The sequence below is a fragment of the Crocodylus porosus genome, unplaced genomic scaffold (genome assembly GCF_001723895.1).
Source record: "Crocodylus porosus isolate Cpor-Errol unplaced genomic scaffold, CroPor_comp1, whole genome shotgun sequence".
In the NCBI taxonomy this organism is placed as follows: Eukaryota; Metazoa; Chordata; order Crocodylia; family Crocodylidae; genus Crocodylus; species Crocodylus porosus.
The window spans coordinates 16,129,399-16,150,192 of record NW_017728911.1 but is presented as its reverse complement, the minus strand read 5'-3'; the positions used below and the strand labels follow the sequence as shown (position 1 = coordinate 16,150,192).

The following is a 20,794-nucleotide window of genomic DNA, read 5'->3' as shown; positions in this document are numbered from 1 at the left end:
TTTTGACCAAGCATCCTTCAGATGCATAATCCTGATGGATATTTTGCTAAAGCTGACTGGAATTGCTTTTTTATTATTTTTTACTTGGGTTGGGGCTTGGAAGGAAGAAAATAATTTGACCTTGCCTGACAGAAAAATTGTGTACTGGTAATGCAAGAGCATTGAGTTTTGGCACGTCCCAAGGGTGAGCATTCAGCAAATCAGATATTGCATATTATATTCTGAATGGCAGCTCTTCTCTGAATTCTTTCAATGCTTTCTTTTACTGACATGAAAAATGTTTTTAAGTTACCTTTGTAGTTCTCCTGGAGTTTACCTGGCACCAAAACTGGAAGGTTTTAATTCAGTTCCTCAAAGTATTCCTCAGTTCCTCATCTAATTTCTCCTTTGGTGTCTAATTCTTCCTGATTGCAAGTAGCTTAGGTAGCTTTTAGGATCTTGGCTCTAGGCCTGGAATCTGTCCCAGGCCACCAACAGGCACCACTACATTTGTAGTGATAAAAAAAAAAAAAATGGTGGAAGCACTACAGAAATAGTTCTGGATGAAATAGGAACTTTTGTAGCATTCCTTTTTGTAGCACTACATGTAATGTCTGTCCAGTGCAGTGTGTGATGGGACAGGGGCTGTCTTAGTTCAGCATCCCACAGTAGTCTGTGAGCCCTTATCCCCGACCAAGAAGGGGTGGAAGAGAGAGCAGTTTGGACAGTTAATGAACATTTATGCTCAGCTGTCATCAGGACTGGGGAGCAGAGCTGCAGTCCCCACTTCCTGAGATCAGGTGCAGCAGTACCTCCAGCACTTCTGGAGCCTGCCAGTCTCCAGGGATCTGCAGCATTGCTTCCTGCCATCCAGTGGGAGGTGATGGGCTGTCAGTGACAGGCTCCCCTCCCCAGCTGGGGAGACAGGAGTTGCAGTAGTATAACCTTTTGTTATAGCACAGCTTATATTGGCTTTAAAAGACCTTTTTAAGGGCTTTCCTCAAAGCATCTTTTTACTGCAAATATATGTTGCTATAGTGAAAAGAGAAATCCAAATTCACATTGGAAGCTAGCTGTAGAATTGTGCAGATGGAAGACAGAAGTCCTGAGAGGACACCTGTTACACTGAAGTTCCTGTTTTTAAAAAAGGAATACCCCATCTCTCCATGCTGGTTCCCATGCTTCCCTGTGCCTCTGTACCAGGTCCTGCATTACTCTGTACCTCCGCACTGAGGTCCCTCACTACTCTGTTCCTCACCAAGTAGATTCCTCCCATCTCTTCTGACTGCATTTTCACTTGATACTCAGTTCTAAGATGAGGCTTTGTTTTCCCTGTTTTGAATGGGGGGAAAAAAACTTCATTTTGCAATTGAGTAATATGGTAAATATTTTATACTAATTAATATTCTGCTTGACAGTAAACTCTTGGAGGCTTTCCTAGTATAATGCAGATAAGTATTTTGGTAATTTTTTGCCTTCTCTACAGATGTTCAGACACTGACCTATTTAAAAATGTTTTCAGGCAACTTAAGCTTTGCAGTCTTATGTGTGGCTTGTTAGCTCTTTAAACAGAAGCACCAACTTGTTGAACTACCTTTGCTCTTTTTAGGAGAAGATGTCTCAGTTAGAACTTGAACTTGATGAAGAAAGAAACAACTCTGATTTGTTGTCTGAGAGGATCAGTAGAAGCAGAGAACAGGTACTTGACAAGTGGGCAAAATGCATGTGGCTGAGCTATGGTGTACCAATGAAGAAAAGCAGTACATAATAGTCACAAAGAACTTTAATACATTCAATACAAAACTTTTAAGTTAGATACTCTTTTATTTTGTGCAAGTTAAATAGAGATTATCTTAAAAAACAGCAGCAATAAAATATGTTACATAAAACTATCAATTCCAGAATCTTTTAGGGACTTATGAACTTAATGAATTTAGCTTCACAACATTCGAAGAGATGAATAGTAGTTTTTGCATTCTACATCTGGGAAAACTGAAGCATACGGAAGTTATGAGTTGTCTGTGTTTACCTACAAAGCCTGTGTCAAACTTGATAGGGAGAATGCAGGTCTTCTGACTCATATTCTTGTCTTTTAACCACACAGTTATTTTTCTTGTCCTCTAGAGTCTTTAAATAGTACATATCTTTTTACACACCTCTCCTTTGGAACTGGTGAGATATTGTTTTAGAGTATCATAAGATGCAAGTAGAAAATAGTTTGTGGCGCAGAAATGGTATGTAGATTCCAAACTTCAGGAATTTCCAAACTTCAGGTTCCTTTGGATTTGGATTTTAATTCAGTCCTTTATAAAGTATGGGTTATATGTGAAATTCTGATCTGTAATTTAGCCAAAATGCAATTCATGGGCATTTGAATATGAAGTTTTGCTCGTGCCACTTTTTTATCTGTTAGTTACAAAATAACAACTACATTTAGTTCATAGCACATGTGACTTGTCAATGCTTAGGTTAGGTTTCTTGGAATGAATATAGTGAATGAAATATTCCTGGCAGCATAACCTTTTCACACACATATTTTCAAAGGAAGCCTCTAATGTTCTAGTTGTTGTTTGTCTCAGTGTTCTTCATATTACATATGTAAAATGTAACCTGGCCCCAAGTTTTTGTTAATGTTAAAATTTACATGTGTGCACAGACTTAATTTAGGCACACAGACTGCATTATCCATTGATGCAAAAATGTGGCTGTAAAATGAAATGGGTGACTTAAGGATTGGTGTTGTGAGGAATAGTTTGGGATGTTCAGCCACTGGAAACATTTTACAGAAATGGGACTTTCCTTGATCAATGGACTCCATGTGAGTAATGGTATACTGGCCTTCTGGGATCAAGGCTGAAATGACTGATAAAAACAGCTTTAAACTAAATAATAAGGGGAGAGATGTATGTTACTTCCTGACTACACAAACAGAGGAAATAAGGAGAATAAGGATATGACAAAGCAGAAAAGAGTAAAAGGATAGACAGCAAGGAGAAGATACTAATATTGATGAGAGTAGGAGTCACGTAGACAAGCAGTTAGTGAAAGACTACCTAATCTAGCTAAGAAATCGTGATAAGAAACAACTGAAATACTTGTGTGTTAATGCAAGGAACCTGGAGAATAAAACGGAGAAAGATGAATTGCTGCTGCAGGACAGGAAACTATATATTACAAGGATAACAGAAACATGGTAGAAATCAGCCCTGACTAATATATGGCTATTAAAATGTATCTGCCACTCAGGAAGAAAATGCTGCCTTTTTCAATATTCTTATTGAAAACATAAAGCAAAGTATGTATTTAGTTTTTGGGTCATGCCTAGATTATTTTTGGTTGTGACTCCACCCTCACTACACAGTGGTCACCATTCTTCCCTCCTCCTCTTTTATTTATGTGTCTGAAGAATCTTTTGGTGTTTGTTTTAATTTGCTTGACTTTTGGCAAGTGTCAGTTTATCTCTCTGCTTCCTGGCTTATAAGCAGGGATCCTGGGTTTCCCTGACAAAAAATTGCTGCGGAAAGGCAGTGCGAGATGTGGCAGTGAGGAGGCAGTGGCTTCGCAGACAAATGGCACAGGGCAGTGGTGCCTGTCTGCAGGTTGCACACAAGCCAGCCAGCCAGCCAGGGGGGCTCGCATTCGGTGGCCACCACACTGCTTTTACCCCGCCCTGCACTGCCTTCCCATGGCTGGCCACATGGCTCTGCAGGCAAGCAGTGAGGGACGCAACAGTGGTGGCAGTCGTGTGGTGGTGGTGGTGGTGGCTGCTGTGTGCGAGCCACCCACCGTGGCCAGCTGGGAGGCTTGTGTGTGGCCCACAGAGGGGCACTGCTGCCCTGAGCAGTCTGCTTGTGGAGCCGTGCAGCCCCAGAACTGTGCCTGCAGAGTTGTGCTCATGGAGCTTTGCGGCAGCTGCGGGAAGGCAGCATGGGGTGCAGCAGCGGCAGTGGTGGTGCAGCGGTGGCTGCCGCATGCAAGGTTCCCCACCCCGGCACGGCCTTCCTTGCTGCTGCTGTGCCCCGCACTACCTTCCCACGGCCAGCTGCATGGATCTGCAGGCAAGCTCCATGGCTGCAGGCAAGTAGCGTGGGGCATGGCAGCGGTGGGTGGGGCAGTGGCGGTGGCAGCCACTCCAGGGCCACTCTGGTTCCATGCGACGCTGGCTGGGAGGCCACTCTAGGGCTTCCCCCAACACCTCCCCACTCCCTGCCAGAGTGTCCAGCTGGCTGCATGTGGACTGTGAGCAACGCTATTGGTCCTTAAGAAAAGCCACACATGGAGGTGCTGAGCACAGTTGCGCTCATAGTGCCACTGGCCATCTACGTGCAGTCACCCAGGCACTCCAGGGCTTCCTCCAACACCTCCCCACTCCCTCAGCCCACAGCCAGCTCCCCACAACTAGCTTCCCTCCCAGCCCTCTGCAAGCTCCATTTACCTAACCTTGCAGGCTCAAGAGGGAAAGTGAGTCTGAGCTGAGGCCCTGGGACTAAAAGCCTTAGGCCCTGCCCTTCCCGCTCCCTCCCCCTTCCACTCCAGACAGGACTGGGGGTTCCCTGCCCTTTTTCTAGGCAGCTCTTGCAGGCTGAAGGTCTGCCAGCCTGCAGAGCTCTTTGCAAAGGGGGGAATCCATGGCTTTTTCTGCTAAAAGGTAAAATCCGCGTTTTCTCTGCTAAAAATGGGAAATCCATAGTTTTCTCTGTTCTTCCATTGGAAACAGAAAACCCAGATCCCTGCTGATAAAACAACTTTTATGGAGGAAGCATGCATTCCATTTTGTTTATAATAGCTGCCAGATCTTTCACATAACCATCTAGTCAATCAAAATGTGCCACACTGAGATCATAAATACAATTGATACCATTGCACAAATGTAGCATAGTTTTGTTTATATTCCAAATCCTTTATGGCAGGGGTGGGCAAAATACGGCCTGTGGGCCAGATGCGGCCCGCAAGGGACCCTAAAAAAAATTTAGAAAATTAATATTTATCTGTCTTTGATTCCTATCAAAAATGACAGGAACCAGGGGCAGTAGGGCCCAGGGGAAGCCCGGGTGGGCTGCGAGAGGCTGCAGCGTGGGGCGCTGGCCATGGGGTAAGCCTGCTTTTCCTGCACTCAGCACCAGCTTGTAACATGCCCCCGCTGCCAATCTGGGTCCCATGCCAGCTCTGGGCTCGCTCGTCAGGGCTGTGCCTATCGGCAGCAGCTGCGGTCCCCCGCCGCTTGCTGTGCTGGGCAGTGTTAGCTGCTGCTGCCCACATGAAGCTCACGCGCTGGGCAGCCCAGAGGTGGCGGTGGGAAACACTGCCCAATGTGGCAAGCGGGGGGGCCACAGCTGCTGCCGCCATGTCCAGCCCCAATGGGGAGCCTGGAGCCAGCACAGGCCCAGGCGGGCAGCGGGGGCGAGTTACAAGTTGGTGCTGCCCAGTGCTGCAGCTGCTTGCAGCCCGCGTGGGGCTGCCTGCGCCTGCTGAGGACAGCCCCATGCGAGCTGTGAGTGGCTGTACCAGGGAGCGCCAGCCATGGGGTAGGTGAGGGCCCGCTTTTCCCCCATGCTCAGCACCAGCTCCTTCCCTGCCGGGGATCAGGGCTGCATGCTGCCCTGTGCCTGTACCATGGGGCTGGGATCACTGGGAGTGAGTGGGTGCATGGGGCTCACACTGGTGTCCCGGAGCCAGCACCAGCAGAGCCCAGAGCAGGGCAGCAGAAAGTGCTGAGGTCCTAAAGTGCTGCATGGAGCTCTGTTCCCTGCTGGTGTTCCTTGTTTCATCTGGGGTAAGTTGAATTGGGAGATCACTTTGGGCTTTCCTCCCTTCCTCACATCTTTCCTTCCATACGTTGCGCCCCTCAAGACACCACTAGGTGTTCTTCACCAATTACTTGGTGCAGCTGGTTTTCCTGCTGGCAGTTCTTCAGATATTACCTAATGTGCTTTCATAGTCGGTAGGGTCGGAAGGGACCTGAGCAGATCATCAAGTACGACCCCCTGCCATGGCAGGAAAGAGTATTGGGGTCAAATGACCCCAGCAAGGTGTTCATCTAGCCTCCTCTTAAAGACTCCCAGGATAGGAGCCAGCACCACTTATCTTGGAAGTTGGTTCCAAGTCCTAGCTGCCCTGACAGTGAAGTAGCGCCTCCTGATGTCTAGCCTGAATCTACCCTCTGCCAGCTTATGTCAGTTATTTCTAGTCACTCCTGATAGCACTCGGGGGAACAGGGACTCCCCCAATGCCTGCTGGTCCCCCCTGAGTAGTTTGTAAACAGCCACGTGCTTCCGGTCTCTCCCTTGGATGGCAATGGGATAGAAAAATTAGCCACTACATCAGTCTTTTCTGTCCTATATTCAACAGAAAACTGAAATGGTTGCAGTGCTAAAGCCCACCACATAATCAGGGCATTGTTTGTTTTTGTGGACCTATGCCATTTTAATGGGGCATGATCTGTGATTAAATTCATGGCCTAACAGGTAATATCTAAAATATTCCACTCCCAACTTAAATGTTAGGCACTCTCTTTTAACTGTAGCATACCTTCTCTCATGATAGTTGAGTTTCCTGCTGGCATATGTTACTGGCCTCTATTCCTTCTGCCATTTAAGGGAGGATTGCAGCTATCGCCTCACCCAATGCATTAGTATGTAGAATAAAAGGCTGTGAAAAATCAGGCCAGTGTAATACTCCCTCCTGACACTTTCAAAAGCTTCCTAGCACCAAGCATCCCACTTGATCAAGCTGTTGCCTCTTCCCTGGATGGCATTGATCATAGGGCTCATTAGCTCTGTGAAGCAGGGAATGAACCCTACGATAGTTACCTGGCCAATCTGGGAAAGGCCTGTATTTGTATCTGATTCTGTGGGGGCTCATAGTTCCTTATTATATCAATCTTATCTGCCAGGGGCTTTATTCAGCCTTAGCCTGCCAGGAGCCCCAGGTATTTAGTTTCAGCTTTGCCCAGAGCACACTTTTTCAGGTTGGCCATTAAGTTGGCCTGTCTTAAGGCTTATAAGACTTCTCTAAGTGCTGCTACATGCTGGTCCCATCCTTTTGTGTAGATGTTACAAGGGGCCTGCTCGGGCGTGGGTCTCATCCTTGGCCTGCCCACCTGTCTCTGGGGCAGTCTACCCAGTCTCACCTGCCACAACTTGTTATATAAATAATTGGTGTAAAAATGCAGGAGGCTGCCCATTTAGTGCCCCGATGCCTAGGGCATAAAACACATGGCTCTGACCTTCCCTATACCATGTCCCATGTCTCACAGACAGCATCCAAATCACTAGGCCATTATTACTTCCCACTGTTACTTCCCCCAGCTCCCTTGCTGAGCTGTACCACTCGGCCTCTGGCCCAAATGTGACCTCAGGTATCCTTGGCCATTACGCCCTCTCAATAGGGCTTCAACTTGCACCCTCATACTAGGGCCTACCACTTGTGCCCTCTCAATAGGGCCTCCTACTTAGGTTAGCACTGTCTTGTGGGGCTGGCCTATGTGCAGCCCTTCAGGTCGACCCTACTCTGCGTGTACCCTGTGCAGCCTTTCAGACCCACCTCAGCAGACCCTACTCTGCATCCCTTACACACAGTCCTTCAGGCTGCTACCATGAACCCTACTCTGTGTGGGCTTCTACACACACTTCTGCCCCTTCACTAGACTCATTTTCTGCCCCCTCACTGGGGCCACCCAGGACTTACTCCCAGTGGGGCTCAGGTGCCTTTCCCTATGTATGCCTGTGCCTACGTCTGGGTTACCCACCAGTTTGTGGGGGCTGGGTCTATAAGGCATCCTACTCTTTTCACTAGGGAGACAACTTGTATGACATTTCCTGGGGACCACCCTGCCACAGGCAGCCCCACCACACCATCACACCTTAGCAGAGTGTAGCTTTTGGTCATTCCCCAGGACTAGGAGACTCCTGCCATCCCTGTAGCTCTTGCCCTTACCTCCAAAGATGTTCCATGAGCAGCAGCTCAGCCAGGTGATATTCTTCCCTGGCTGCTTGCAGAAAACTTCTAGCTCAGGAGTGAGGGCTTGAGTTAATATGGAGGCTGCTCAACCCACTCTTCCAATCATAAGGCCCTCCTGCGGTCATGTGACTGCCTCATCAGGCTGGCCTGCACCTGCTGGCTGCCCTGCTGCTTGCTTTGGCCCCTAAAGTGGCAGGCAGCAAAGGTGCTCTGCCACAGTAGACCACGATGTCATCAGTGTATGCAGCGACATACTCCTAATGTGGAGCCAGTGCCCAGTCTGTCAACTGCTGAAAGGTGTCTATGGCTCCATTAAGACTGAGTGGCATCCCTTTAAACTCATACAGTCCTGAAGGGATCCCAAATGCTGTCTTGGCCTGGTCTTCTGCTCAGCTATATTTGCCAATACCCTTTTGCTAGGTTGAAAATTGAAATGAACTTTGCTTGCCCTATACACTCCAGAAGTTCTCCCACATGAGGCATGGGGAATGCGTCAAACTGCATCATGGCATTCAATTTTCAAAAATAAATATACAGTGTCCTGTCTGCTTTTGGAGCTCTTATAATGGGGCTCCTCCAGAGGTTGCGCGGCTGTGATTACCCCTTATTCCAGCATTTTATTTAGTTCCTCTCTAATAAGTTTGTATTGATGATAGGGTATCCTCCTCCACTTCTTCTCATGGACAATTGCTCCTTTCAGAGTCAAGATTTTATGTACAACCCCTCTAACCCTTCCTCAGGAAATTCCCATACTACCTGCTTTAACTGCATTCACTGCCCCTTCATGAAGTGTGTTGCTCTAGACGTACTCTATCCTCACATTGAGCCTGCTCTCTCGCTACTTTAATTTCCTGCCCGAACTCCTCCTTTTTTTAAAAGCGGAGTGGCCAGAAGGCCTTCAGGTTCTTGCCATAATTTTAGCAGATTCACATGATAAATCTGTTCCTCCTTTCTGTGCCCAGGTCAGAGTACTTCACAATCACCCAGGCCCACCTGCCTCTCAATTGTAAATGGACCTTACCAGCAGGTCAAAAATTTGTTTGTGAAGCTGGGAAGGAGGACTAAGACACATTCCACCCAAAATTCTCGTTGTCTCATATTTTTAGTATACTGCTTTTTTTGTTTTCCTTGTGCATTTTGTAAGTTGCTCCCAGCTACCCTGTTCATGACCTGCAACCTCTCCTTTAGGTAGGACATATACTGGTAGGGGTTTACTGTACTACCTTCGTCCCTCTCCCACTCCTCATGAACCAAGCCCAGTAAACTCTGTGGGGAATGCCCATACACTAACTCAGAAGGGGCATAACCTAAAGAGGCCTGAGGTGCCTCCCTTACTACAAATAAGAGGTGGGGAATCAACAGATCCCAGTGCCTGGGGCCTCTTGAGGGGCAGTGGTGAAGCATACTCTTAAGGGTCCCATTAAAACGCTCCACCAACCCATTAGTTTGGGGATGTGCAAACTAGACAGAAGATGCCTAATCTTAAGCACCTGACATACCCCTTTAATAACATGGAACATAAAGTTTGTACCCTGATCTGTAACTCTCTCTCAAGGGATCCCCACCCTGGAAATCCATGTTATCAATTCCTCAGTCACTCTTGATGACTGTATCGGTATCCCAAATGACCTGGAAAGCTGGTTCTTTTCTGTGTGCTTGTCTAAACTGGGGTCCCACTCATGAGCTCCTCCATATCAAAAGGTGCCTCTCTCTCCTCTTCAGCCAACTCCCCTTTATCCTCTCCAGTCAGTCCTGGGTGAAGGCCACTCCCCACTTGGATGCCATCTAGAACATCATAGGTTTCAGGTCAGTCTTGTCCCAGCATCGTCAGGTGTGGCAATTCTGTCGTTGCCCCAACCGGCATGTCCCTCGTAATCCCATGGACTGTCACTTGGATTCTCCATCAAGGGTATGTCAAGATGCACCCATGCATACAAATCATCTTTATGGGAGCTGTCCTCCTGCATCCTTTAAGGGGAACCAGCTCCACCCTTACTAGAATCTGAGCACACCCAGTGTCAACAATGGTCCACACTGGCCTTCCTGCTACATCCACCCCTCACGGTTGGCTTTTTTCATATCTCATCAACCAAGGTCTTCCCTAGACTGCGGTCCATCTTTTCCATTGGGGAGCTCTCTCACAGGGTGGGTTGACCCCCCCCTTTTTATCAGTAAATCTCAGTACTTTACAAGTTAGATAAATAGTGTTATTTTAATTTTACAGATTGGAAAGCTGAGGGAAAGAGGTTAAATTACCCATGGGCACTCTGCAGGTCACTAGTAGTCAGAAATAGGGACATGGGAACAAAAAATAGGAAGAGTCCTTTTGGATCATCAAATCCAGTCCCCTGCTGCTGGGAGCAGCCATGTCACAATCTCTTTAATAAACTGACCAAAGTGCCATGTTAAATATGTTAGGATTTGTTATCACTATTCTACTGGCATGCTGTTCCAAAACCTCATTTCTTTTTTCCCAGTCTCTAAACTAAATGTATTCATGGCCCATCTGTTCTTGTGCTACTACTGTACTTTATCTTAGAGAGGTCTTTTTCCCTGGCTGGTATTAGCCTCCTGATCCCACCCCGATATATTTACAGCAGGGGTGATGCGTAGGGGGTGCACATGGGTGCACGTACACCCCCTACAAAAAGGTGCCACTGACACTGTCAGCTGCACCTGTGGATGGTCTCCACTTGCCACCCTGCCACTAACTGCCAGCAGTGTCTGTGGGCGGTCCCCAGTCCCCGCTGGCTGCTGCTGCCAGTAGCATCTGTTGGTGGTCACTACCCACACCCCCAGCTGCTGACAGTGCCAGCAGCATCTGTAAGAGCTTTGCGCTTACCACCACACTCCTGCCGCCATGGTGCCTCCCCAGCTGTGGGGTGCACACGTCATTCATGATTTTTGGAAAAATATTTTATCCCTTCCCAGCCTTCATACCGCTAAGCTAAATGAGCCAAGCTCTTGTAGTCTCCCTGTTCCGCTGAACACCTTATCTGCACCTGTTTTCATTTGATTTAAACTTTCTTCAATTGCTGAGCTTTTCCCTTCCCTCCCAATATGCTTGTGGAAGGAGGGACATGGGGAAGGGAGGAAAGCCTGCATGGTAATGCCACTGCAGTCTCAATAAAGCACGCCCTAAGTGCCAGAGCCATTGAAGGTGTGCTGGAACCGGCAAACAGCTGTTTCATTGATACAGCTGCTTGTCAGTCTCGGCCCCTACACTGCACCAGAGTCTCCTGATCGTATTACCTTCCTGAAGCAGTCTGACTTGAGCTCAGCACGTTAGATAATATGATCTGGAGAAACTCCTTGCCAGAAAAGTTCTAGCTTTGCTATACCACGATGACACTTAGCACGTTTTACTGTTTGATCACTTAGACACTAACCAGGCCTAAGTGTAACATGCAGCAAAGGTCCTAAGTACCTGACTTCATAAGTAGTTTTCTTGAGGTTATAGAGACAAGTGCATTGTCAGATGATGCTCAGCATAGTTCATAATATGTTGTTTAAATGGGTTTTTTTTTTATTATTTCTGAAGAAAGACTTTCTGAGGTTGTAACAGCTTCAGTGGCAGTGGGAGTACAAGCATTAAAATCCTGATTTCCATGTCTTAATGAAAAGTTATCTTCCACTGAACTAGTTAAGTTCCTTAATATGAGTTAAGCCTCAGCTTGCTCTCCTGCACCAGCATTGTACAGTATTAGTAATTTTCTGGGGCTAAGGTTTCTCAGGGTCTATTGAATTTCAGTAGTGTCTTTTATCTTTATTTTGTTGATATTATACAGGCCCTGAATCAGTTTTTTGAGAGATGCCCTCATGTTCAGTGAATCAGAATGTAAAGGAACCATTTTAATTTGAGCTTATGCTACTGTTCAGTTGGGAAGCCTTTAATACTAGGGTATACATGCTGCAAGTGTCTGCTGAAAGAACCTTAGCAGTAGTTGCACTAGTAGTTACTGCAAAAATTTAATTTACTAGCTAAATGGAAACCTAAAATACAGATGGGTAACAAAAATATTACATAATGCAGAAAAGAAGTGTTTGTATTGAGATCCAGAGTTTTTCATTTCATGCATGAGATACAAAGGTTGCTTTGTTTTTTGAGTTTATGCCAGAATAGCTAAGTAGTCAAATTACTGGAGTATTTCAGGGTCTGTTAAGCATTTATAATGACATAAAATGTGATAATGGATTTGTTTTGTTAATATCTGTGTGTCTCTGTAAGATTTTGTATTATACATTTGTTGTGTTAATACTTAATATATGGATAACAAAGACTAATACTCCAAGCTGTAGGAAAAACAAATGGAAATGACTGTTTTTATCTTCTGTGGAATTAAATGAGATTGTCAAGTTTAAGCAGCTCATAAATTTGGTGTAACATTACATTTTATCCCCCTTTTATGTACATATTACCCAGAATCCAGGTAGGGTTGCAGGAGATGCTTCTTCCCCTGTCTTTTTCCCAGAAAAGGCTGCAACAAAGTGGGAATGTCAGGTTTCTGGTTGGGCTGGCTCCATATTACAAATACCTAACTGCCAGTTCAGAGCTGCATGTGATCCAGGCTTGTCACATGGTTCTGCTGCTCTGCCATACAAGCATTGAAATACACAGGAATCCTATTAATCAGTCACAATCTGCCTAAATGTACACAGGATGGGAATGTACTGTTCTGAAATGAATTACGTGGTCTCCATCCACTTCCTTATGGACAAATAACCCTGTTGCCATATCCTCATTCCTGTGAGCATGACTTTGGGATGGTTTAAGCAAAGAGATCATAGGTTTGAATGCACAGGGACACTAACAGTGAGCTGCTTTTCATCCCACCCAGGTCTGTAACTTTTGAAAATCTGTCCTTTTTCTTTTTGTCCCAACAGTCTGAACTCTCATTCATGTCTTCATCATCTCATGTCCTGATTTATACTAGTGCCTCCTTTCATGACTCTGAGTCTCCCATCACTGTCAGGCAGTCCATTCAGAATGTATTTACCATGATATCTTCAGTTTCCCTCCTTCATTCATGTGTCACACCCTATAGGCCCTCCTGTACAGTACTAATCTTGTTCTGATTGTTGATGCTTCTCACAGCTGAGCTCCTCCTTATTTGTTTGCTCTTCTCCGTCTGTGAGATGTCATTGAGATATCCCTCCTCTGTTTGATCAGTAAAAGCCAGCCTCTCATGTAACATCTCAGTTCTTTCTTTCATTTTGCCATTCACATATGGACCGCTTTCCTTGAAGTGATCCATACAGCACTTCCTCTTTCCTGTTTCATGCCCTTCCTTAGTTTTGTCTTTGATGCAGTGCCCACAATATATTAACCATCTGATAAGAGTTATGGACTGCCTGATATAGCCAGTAGATCCTTATCCTGTTGTTCTTGCACCTTGTCTTGGTAGAAAACTCTTCAAGGTAAGGACTGGTTCTTAACTTTTTTTAAAATCAAGGTACCTCTCATTAGACTTGAGGCACCCCATGGAAAATGCCATCTCTTAGTTTTTGACTTATTTGGGCTACAGAAAAATAATAGAGAAAGTCTTCTGTTACCAAGAACTCAGAAAAAACACAACAGGTCAGCATGTTTTAATACTGTGGATTTCTATTTGAAATTCCTGAGTTTAGTTTATTAATCTATTTGCACATCTAACAGTACTAACATTGTATGACAACCTGTCGAACCCTTGAAAAGGATCCCAGCATGCTGTGGCACCTGGGCTAAGAATTTCTGGTCTATAGGAACTCTTAAGACTACAAATGTATGCAGAATGGTTTGTTTAATAATCTGGACTTGCTACCAGCCTTCCACAAATGTTTGTCCTGGAGGTGCTTCAGATTTGGGTTTCATATTTATTTTCCCTGAACTTGTCCACCCAGAAAGATCCCATGCACTTCCACAGTGATTCATGAATATAATAAATACCCACAGAGAAGATCTGTCCCCTATACAAAAAAAAATGCAGTTACCAGAAATAACTGCAAGGAATGCAGGATCACTACAAAGTAGAAATCTTATCTTGGTAGGTCCTGAACTTTGACTGGCATGGACTTGTACTGCCAGTACCACTTTCTCAAAGAATCTGAAGTCTAGCATATTTGAAGGAAATGATAAGCATGAGCCCAGATTCTTATACCAAAGACCTCCAAACTTTAGGAAAGTTTGCATTTAAACTTTTAACTTCATCCCTGGGTCTGAAAAATAGCTGAGCTAATTGGGGAATAGATCAGGATTACAGATATTATGATTGGGCCCACCACCTTGGATTTTGATATGAGGAAATAATAACAATTATGGTTAAAAACAAAGGCTTCAGTAAACACACACAAAACGGAAAGAGAGAACAGTCCTGCTGCTTCTGAAAGCCAAAGGGAGCAGGATAGTTCATTATACAGTGCTGTGGCTAACAAAGAGGAATAACTTGGGCTGCTTGTTTTTTCTTTAAAAACAATGGACATATGCATAATATGCCCTCAGAAATTTGTGCGCTCCACAACATTTCAAATGTGAATCTACTGACTTCAGAGTCATTTCCAATAACCACAAGACGGATCAGTTTCCATGGCAATGACAGACTAAATATGGAAGGGTAAAGTTGCATTGGATGTGTCATTCACATCCTTTTGATAAAGTATTCCCAACGAATTGCTGTACACCTGCGCCTAGGTTGGCAGCAGGTGTGCGAGGCTAGTAAATGAAAATGTGGAAATGAAGGTTCCTTTTCAATTATAAAGGATCAAAGTTTTTATTAGCTTCCTTAGTTAAAAGCCTATGTTCTTTTTTGAGTCGTTTGTTTGAGAATTGTACATGGACTGTAAGTTAATAGCCATTTTTTCCACTTCTCCTTGCTAATACCTAGCAAGTAAAACAGCCTGAATACCCAGTGGGAGATGGTAAATAGTGGTGATATGGTCTAAAATAGTATTAGAAATCAAATTACTTTTCACTAATAACAGACCCAGCAGCTGCTTCTAATCCTAAAGCTGGCACAAATTGCTGTTATGTCAAATAAAACTCTTTAGTATCTGATACTTTTATTGTTTCCAATGCTTTGGGTTTAAATCCAGCTGTGAAAACTGCTTCCTTAAGCTGCACAGTTAATTTATTCTTTTAATGTAATCAGAATATATTATGTTAAAGGTAGAATCTTAGCACATACCACTTCATGCTACAGGCTCAAGAGTACTTTTGAACTGTTGTAGAGTTTGTGTTTCAGAGCACGTTTTTGGGCAGGGTCCCCTTTGCATTTTGTTGAAAATATTTGTTAATGAAAAATACATGGAGATAACTAGAAAGCAGTCTTCTAACTGATTTATATCCTGTCATTCCTCTTTTATGGGCATTTCTGTATAGGTCCACCCTGACACTGTGTTCCTTCCCTCCTTTTCTGGCACAGCTTTTTACCATTAAGCATCTGGCAACAGTATCAATCACTGTGCCAGTATGATAATCATCTTTTAAATGCTTCCTTAATTTGAGACCTGGTTTTGGTTGTGCATATTAGTTACATCTTTGAGCACAGTGAGAATGCAATAGTGTTTTAGTGCATGGAACCACATTTATGGCTCATTAAGCAGGTCTTTATCAGTAACAAAATCCCTTTTTCAGTTAGCAGTTGCATTTTTAATTAGTCATTTATTTTACTTCAGATTTTGTTGTATTTTTTCTGTGTCTATTTGCAACACCAAAGCAGTTTTGGCAGAAAGATGCATGATGCTGACTTCAGGTGTGTTTTTCTGCTATCCCCATACCTGGAGAACATTAAAGGTTAGGATCACTGGCATGTAAAACAACCATACACATTCGTGTATCAAAATGAAGTTCTACTGCTCATTCCATAGCTTCATCCTTGTGGGGGGGAGTCAGATGGCTCCTAAAGGCAGGTGGAGGATGTTTTTAGAACCTCTAATTAACTAGATACTCATGACATCCTGAACTTGTTTTTGCCTGATAATGTCTTCCTTAAAGACCTCTTCATAAAGCATACAAGAGTAAAGTAAAGAGTAAAGTATTATAATGATCTTTCATTAAATGATAACTCGGCAAATGTTTAATTACTGTGCTTAGAGGAAGAAAAAAACCAACTGTGGTGATATTATTATGCTTCCAGGCCTCTCTGCAACAATTATATCCAGAGCAGTCAGGTGCTTATACACTTTAAGTCCAGTAATTGATATGAATTTTGTTTAAGAATGTCTTGTGTCAGTGTTGAAAATCCCACTTGGACAAAAGACTTGCAACTGCATGCATTACTCCTGGTGGCTGAAACCATATAAAAGTTACTGGAACAGTTTACACAACCTATTTTCAACATGTGATTAGTTAAAGATTTGGTTTTTAAGGTTATAATGTGGTGAAAGAGACCCAAAATAAAAAATTATGTGCTCTACTTGTTTAACTTTCACATTCCCAGCATTGTTTTATATTTTTATGTAATAATTAGCTGCTGGGTGTCTGAAGGTTTTTGTAAGATAACTTATATATCACAGATTTATTTGAACTGAAAGTTTGCTTGTTTACTCAACCTGAGTTAATATATAACTATGGTAATGAAGGACATGTAGTGGTAGTCACTGAAACCTTCACAGATATTTTTGTAAGTACAGAAATCAACATTACCATGATCTTTGCTGTATTTCCTGTATGATACTGCTGACAGTAACAGCTGTTTCGATAATAGCATAAATACTGAAGTAACAATATCTTACAAATGCATTTATAAAGATTTTGACGGTAGCTGCAGTAGAAGCAGGAGAGGGGGAGAATTTGGGCTTCAATGCCTCATTGTAGTTCAGTAACAGCTGTCACTTGGCTTCCTTCTGAGGGTAAATTTACAGTCCTTTTTTGATCTTCAAAGGAATTTTCCAGTAAAATTAAATATTCAGATAAAAACAAATTAAGGAACAGTGTACCTCTTTAGTTAATTCTTCATCTGAAGCATGGAAAATACATAGTATAATAATATATACTATTATTTGTTGTTGTTTAACATTTAATGTCACTGTTGATGTAAATCACACCGTGTACCTTTTTCTCTCCACCCCCTACAGTTTTAGTGGAGTAAAAGTTCAGTGACCTTCAGCAATCCAGAAGATCCTTTTCTGACAAATAACCAAGAAAAAGATGGGCAGTGATTTTTTTGAAAGGGAATAATTTTTGTCCAGGATTATACATAACAGCTGCTTGTAGACATTAAAAAAATGCTTTACTGGAATAAGCAGCACATTACTTTGACCCAGCTCTATAGCATCTGAATAGATCGGGGAGTTCAGTGAGGCTTTTTGGCACTTTTATCTAATAGCTGGTTCAACCAGCTATTAGATAAAAGCACCAAAAATACCCCACTAAAAGTGCCTGATCAGTATTACAGATGTTGGGAGAGCCAGGTCCAACTAACGCACAGCCTTTCCTGGGCATACGCAGGGCTCGGCACAGGGGCACACGGAGTTTAAAGTAAAGTGCCATTGTTTTTTAATGTCTGCAAGGAGCTAACATTATTTAGTATTATGCATGTGCCTTCAGCTTTATGGAATGATGAATTTCACACTTCTGGTTTCATTAAAAAACAGCTAAATTTTTGCTTAATACCTCTTACTTTTCTTTTTAAAATAGATTGAACATATGAGGAACGAGCTACTTCAGGAAAGGGCTACAAAACAAGATTTGGAGTGTGACAAGATTTCATTGGAAAGGCAGGTAATAACTGCAGTTCTGCCATCGTCTCCCCATATCTAGCTAAGCAGAATCAGTGCTTTTATTGGGAGCCTGCAAGCAGTATGCAAGACAGGGAAGTGGTGCTGGTGATTCACTAGCTGGTACTACCCCAACGTGATGTGCTTGGAGGCTTCTGAAGAGCCAAAAAAGTAAATTTCTCACCATCTGTGGTCATTAAAGATTCCAAGGCACTGTCATAAAAGTAAAAATATATTTGCATTGTTCAGCTCTGTATATACATTCTCCCTCTCCCATATTCCCTGCATTTTCAACTGAATAGAGCTGTCATCACTTTCATGTCCTGATCATGTGTATTGTACAGTGCTGTGCGATAATTCAGCTCCTGCTTTCATCTCAGAGGTGCAAGATTCCTATACTGTGTACAGTCTGCCTGTAGGTTTTGGGATCTCTTGGAACTAATAAATATAAAATTTTATAGAATTGTTACCATAAGGAAAGTGAGCTTATAGTGATATTGACTGGTTTTAAGACTAAATAAGGAAAAGCTATTAAAAATCATGTCAGCCACATTAGATATAAAACTTAGTAGCATGACTAAGGCAGGGCAACTAGAGCAACTGCCAGCTTGGTGGAGTGAGCAACAAATTAATAGTTGTCACGTCAGACACACAAACATGCCGACAGCATGTTGGCAACTAGATGTCACTACTGCTTCCATGTGTCACTGCTGTCCTCTGTGCCCTGCTGACTTGTTATGCCTTTGATAAAACCTTCATCAGATTTAAAAAGAAAAAACATTTTAAGCAAAGAACAAATAATAATAACATGATTGTAAAATTGAAAACTGCTGGTGCCTACATGTTTATCAGACAGTTGAAAGTGTATTAAAAATATTTGGTAATACACTGTGATGGTGGTGATGATGATAATGCCTAGCTTTCCTGTAGCACTTCTCAGCCAAAGACCCCAAAACATTTTATAAAAGTATCATTATACCTCTTTTAAGAGATGGGAAAACTGAGGTACAGAGAGAAATGTCTTTCCCAAAGTAGGTTAGTGGTAGAGCCAAGAATAGAACCCATGTTGCTCGAGTCCTTACTGCCTATTAAACAGGTAGAGTATAAAAGACAGATGCAAACACCAAAGGTAATGCACCTAATATTGCTAGGTGCCCTGGACCTTTTGGGTCTGTACAGAAGTGCTCTGCACATTTTACAGCACTGTAATTTAGAGCACTTTTTATAGTACTATAAAGTTACAGACTCTTAAATATGACAGAAGTACGATGTTTGGTGGGGTGGGGGACCGCTAAGCCTCCCTGCACTTTCCAGGCTAGGTGGCAAGGAGTGTTCCACAGCCTTTTGGGACTTCTCCACTGCTCAGAAATTTGACCAGCATCCAGAAGTTATTTAAAGTGCTATAAAATACAGTGCTTCAAATTTAATACCTCATTTAACAAGGGTTAATTTAAAGTGCTGTACCCAGTATTAAAGTGCAGTAAAGCTGTGTAATTCTGTTCAGTTGTGATGATATAGTACTTTAAATAGCAAAAAAAGCAACTTCTGTACACTCCCTTTAGTCCCACTGTAGGGCCTCTTATTCATGAAAAGCAACATGCTTTTCTAAAACTCTGTTAGACATCAAATCAGAAATAACTTTAAAGGGAAGTCTGCCACCTGCTGATATCCCTGAAGATACTCCCATTATAGGCCAGTCTCATAACTTCAGAGAAATTAGGTCACTGCAGGAGGAGGTATAACCATTTTTATCATTACCATGGATCCAGGTTTTCAATTTTTTTTTTCCCTTTTACCTGAGAAAAACACTGATTTTTTTCATTTTAACAGTGAAACACACAGATTTTCCATTTTTGCAAAGAGCTCCCTGCAGACTGGCAGAGTTTCAGCCTGCAAGGGGCTGGGTGGGGTGGGGGAGAGGAACAGGAGGAGGGTGGTCAGGCAGGGGGTGACATGTGCATGTGTGCAGTCACACATGTGCATGGCTACTAGGGGTGTGCAAAACAGGCCCTATTTGATTCAGATTTGGATTTGGCCCGAATCTGGAACATTGATTCGATTTGTTGATTTGGATTACTGTCCCTGATTCGATTCAGCCTAATCTGAATCTGAAGATTCGATGCTGATTCAGAAAATCAGTGACTCAGCCATAGACACAGCTTTAAAAGTTTTTTCTAAATACCCTGAGGTACCACTGTGGCTTGTGTTCGCTGCGATGCTGAGCTGGATGGAGTGTCCCCTAGGAGCACAGAGGGGCCCTCTACGTGCTCGTCAGCAAACCCGGAAATGGACCACTTGCAGGTCCACTGGGGCCCCCACCATACCCCCCTGGCTTGGTGACTGGCCATGGGGGGCCCCCAGATACCCCACCCCCAGACCCAGAAGGCTCCCGTTGGTGAGCCGGGGGGTGCAGTGGTGGCTTCTGGTCTACTTCTGGGTCTGCTTCTGAGCATGCTGGGGAGCCCTCTGAGCTTCTGTGGGATACTCCATGCACCCCAGCATCACAGCACTCACAAATCCCTGCTACCTAGAGGTATGTAGAAAAAACATTTAAAGCTGTCTGTATATCTGAATATCTGAATCTTTTCGAATCTCTCTGAATTGATTTGGAGGGTTCCGATTCAATTCAGAGAGCTTAAAGGGTCCTCTAATTCGATTTGGATTTGGAGATTTGGCCACCAAATCAGGCTGAAATTCCTCCAGATTGAATAAGGACCAAAGCTTCACGCAGCCCTAATGGCTACCAGGCAGCCTGGGTCCCACCCACTGGGCTGCAGAGGCCCTAGGGGAGGGCAGCAGGGCAGGGAGTGTAGCAGGGGGAGGGCAGCAGGGCAGGTGCCCCAGTCTGCACGTGCCCTGAACACATATCTGGGCTGCATGTGCCCCCTATTCCCTCCCCAGGAGTGTGCACAGTAGTGGGGAGCTGACCTGAGCCCACAGTGGGCAACCCGCATCCCGCCCATCCCCACAGGCTCCGCACCAGCTGTGCCACCTGCAGGGGGAAGGGGAGCCAGACTCTGTGCTTTGCTCCACTGCAGCAGCTACCACCTCCTGTGGGCAGCAGCTGGGGCTCGGGTGCTGCTGTGAACTTGGGTCCCTGGCCTTATAGCCTTGGCAGCTGGGGACCCCCTACGGAAGGGCTGGGGGGCAGGGGGGTAAGGGG

At 44.1% G+C, this 20,794-nt stretch overlaps 1 protein-coding gene across 2 annotated transcripts in view; it reads left to right on the top strand.

Moving 5' to 3' along the window:
- CGNL1 (cingulin like 1) overlaps window positions 1-20,794 on the top strand; it is a 108,138-nt gene that overhangs the window by 74,183 nt on the left and 13,161 nt on the right. For both annotated transcript variants that reach the window (XM_019533492.1, XM_019533491.1), the window contains exons 13-14: window positions 1,589-1,678; window positions 17,552-17,635. In XM_019533492.1, coding sequence (XP_019389037.1) covers window positions 1,589-1,678; window positions 17,552-17,635 — 174 coding nt within the window. The remainder of the gene's footprint in view (window positions 1-1,588; window positions 1,679-17,551; window positions 17,636-20,794) is intronic.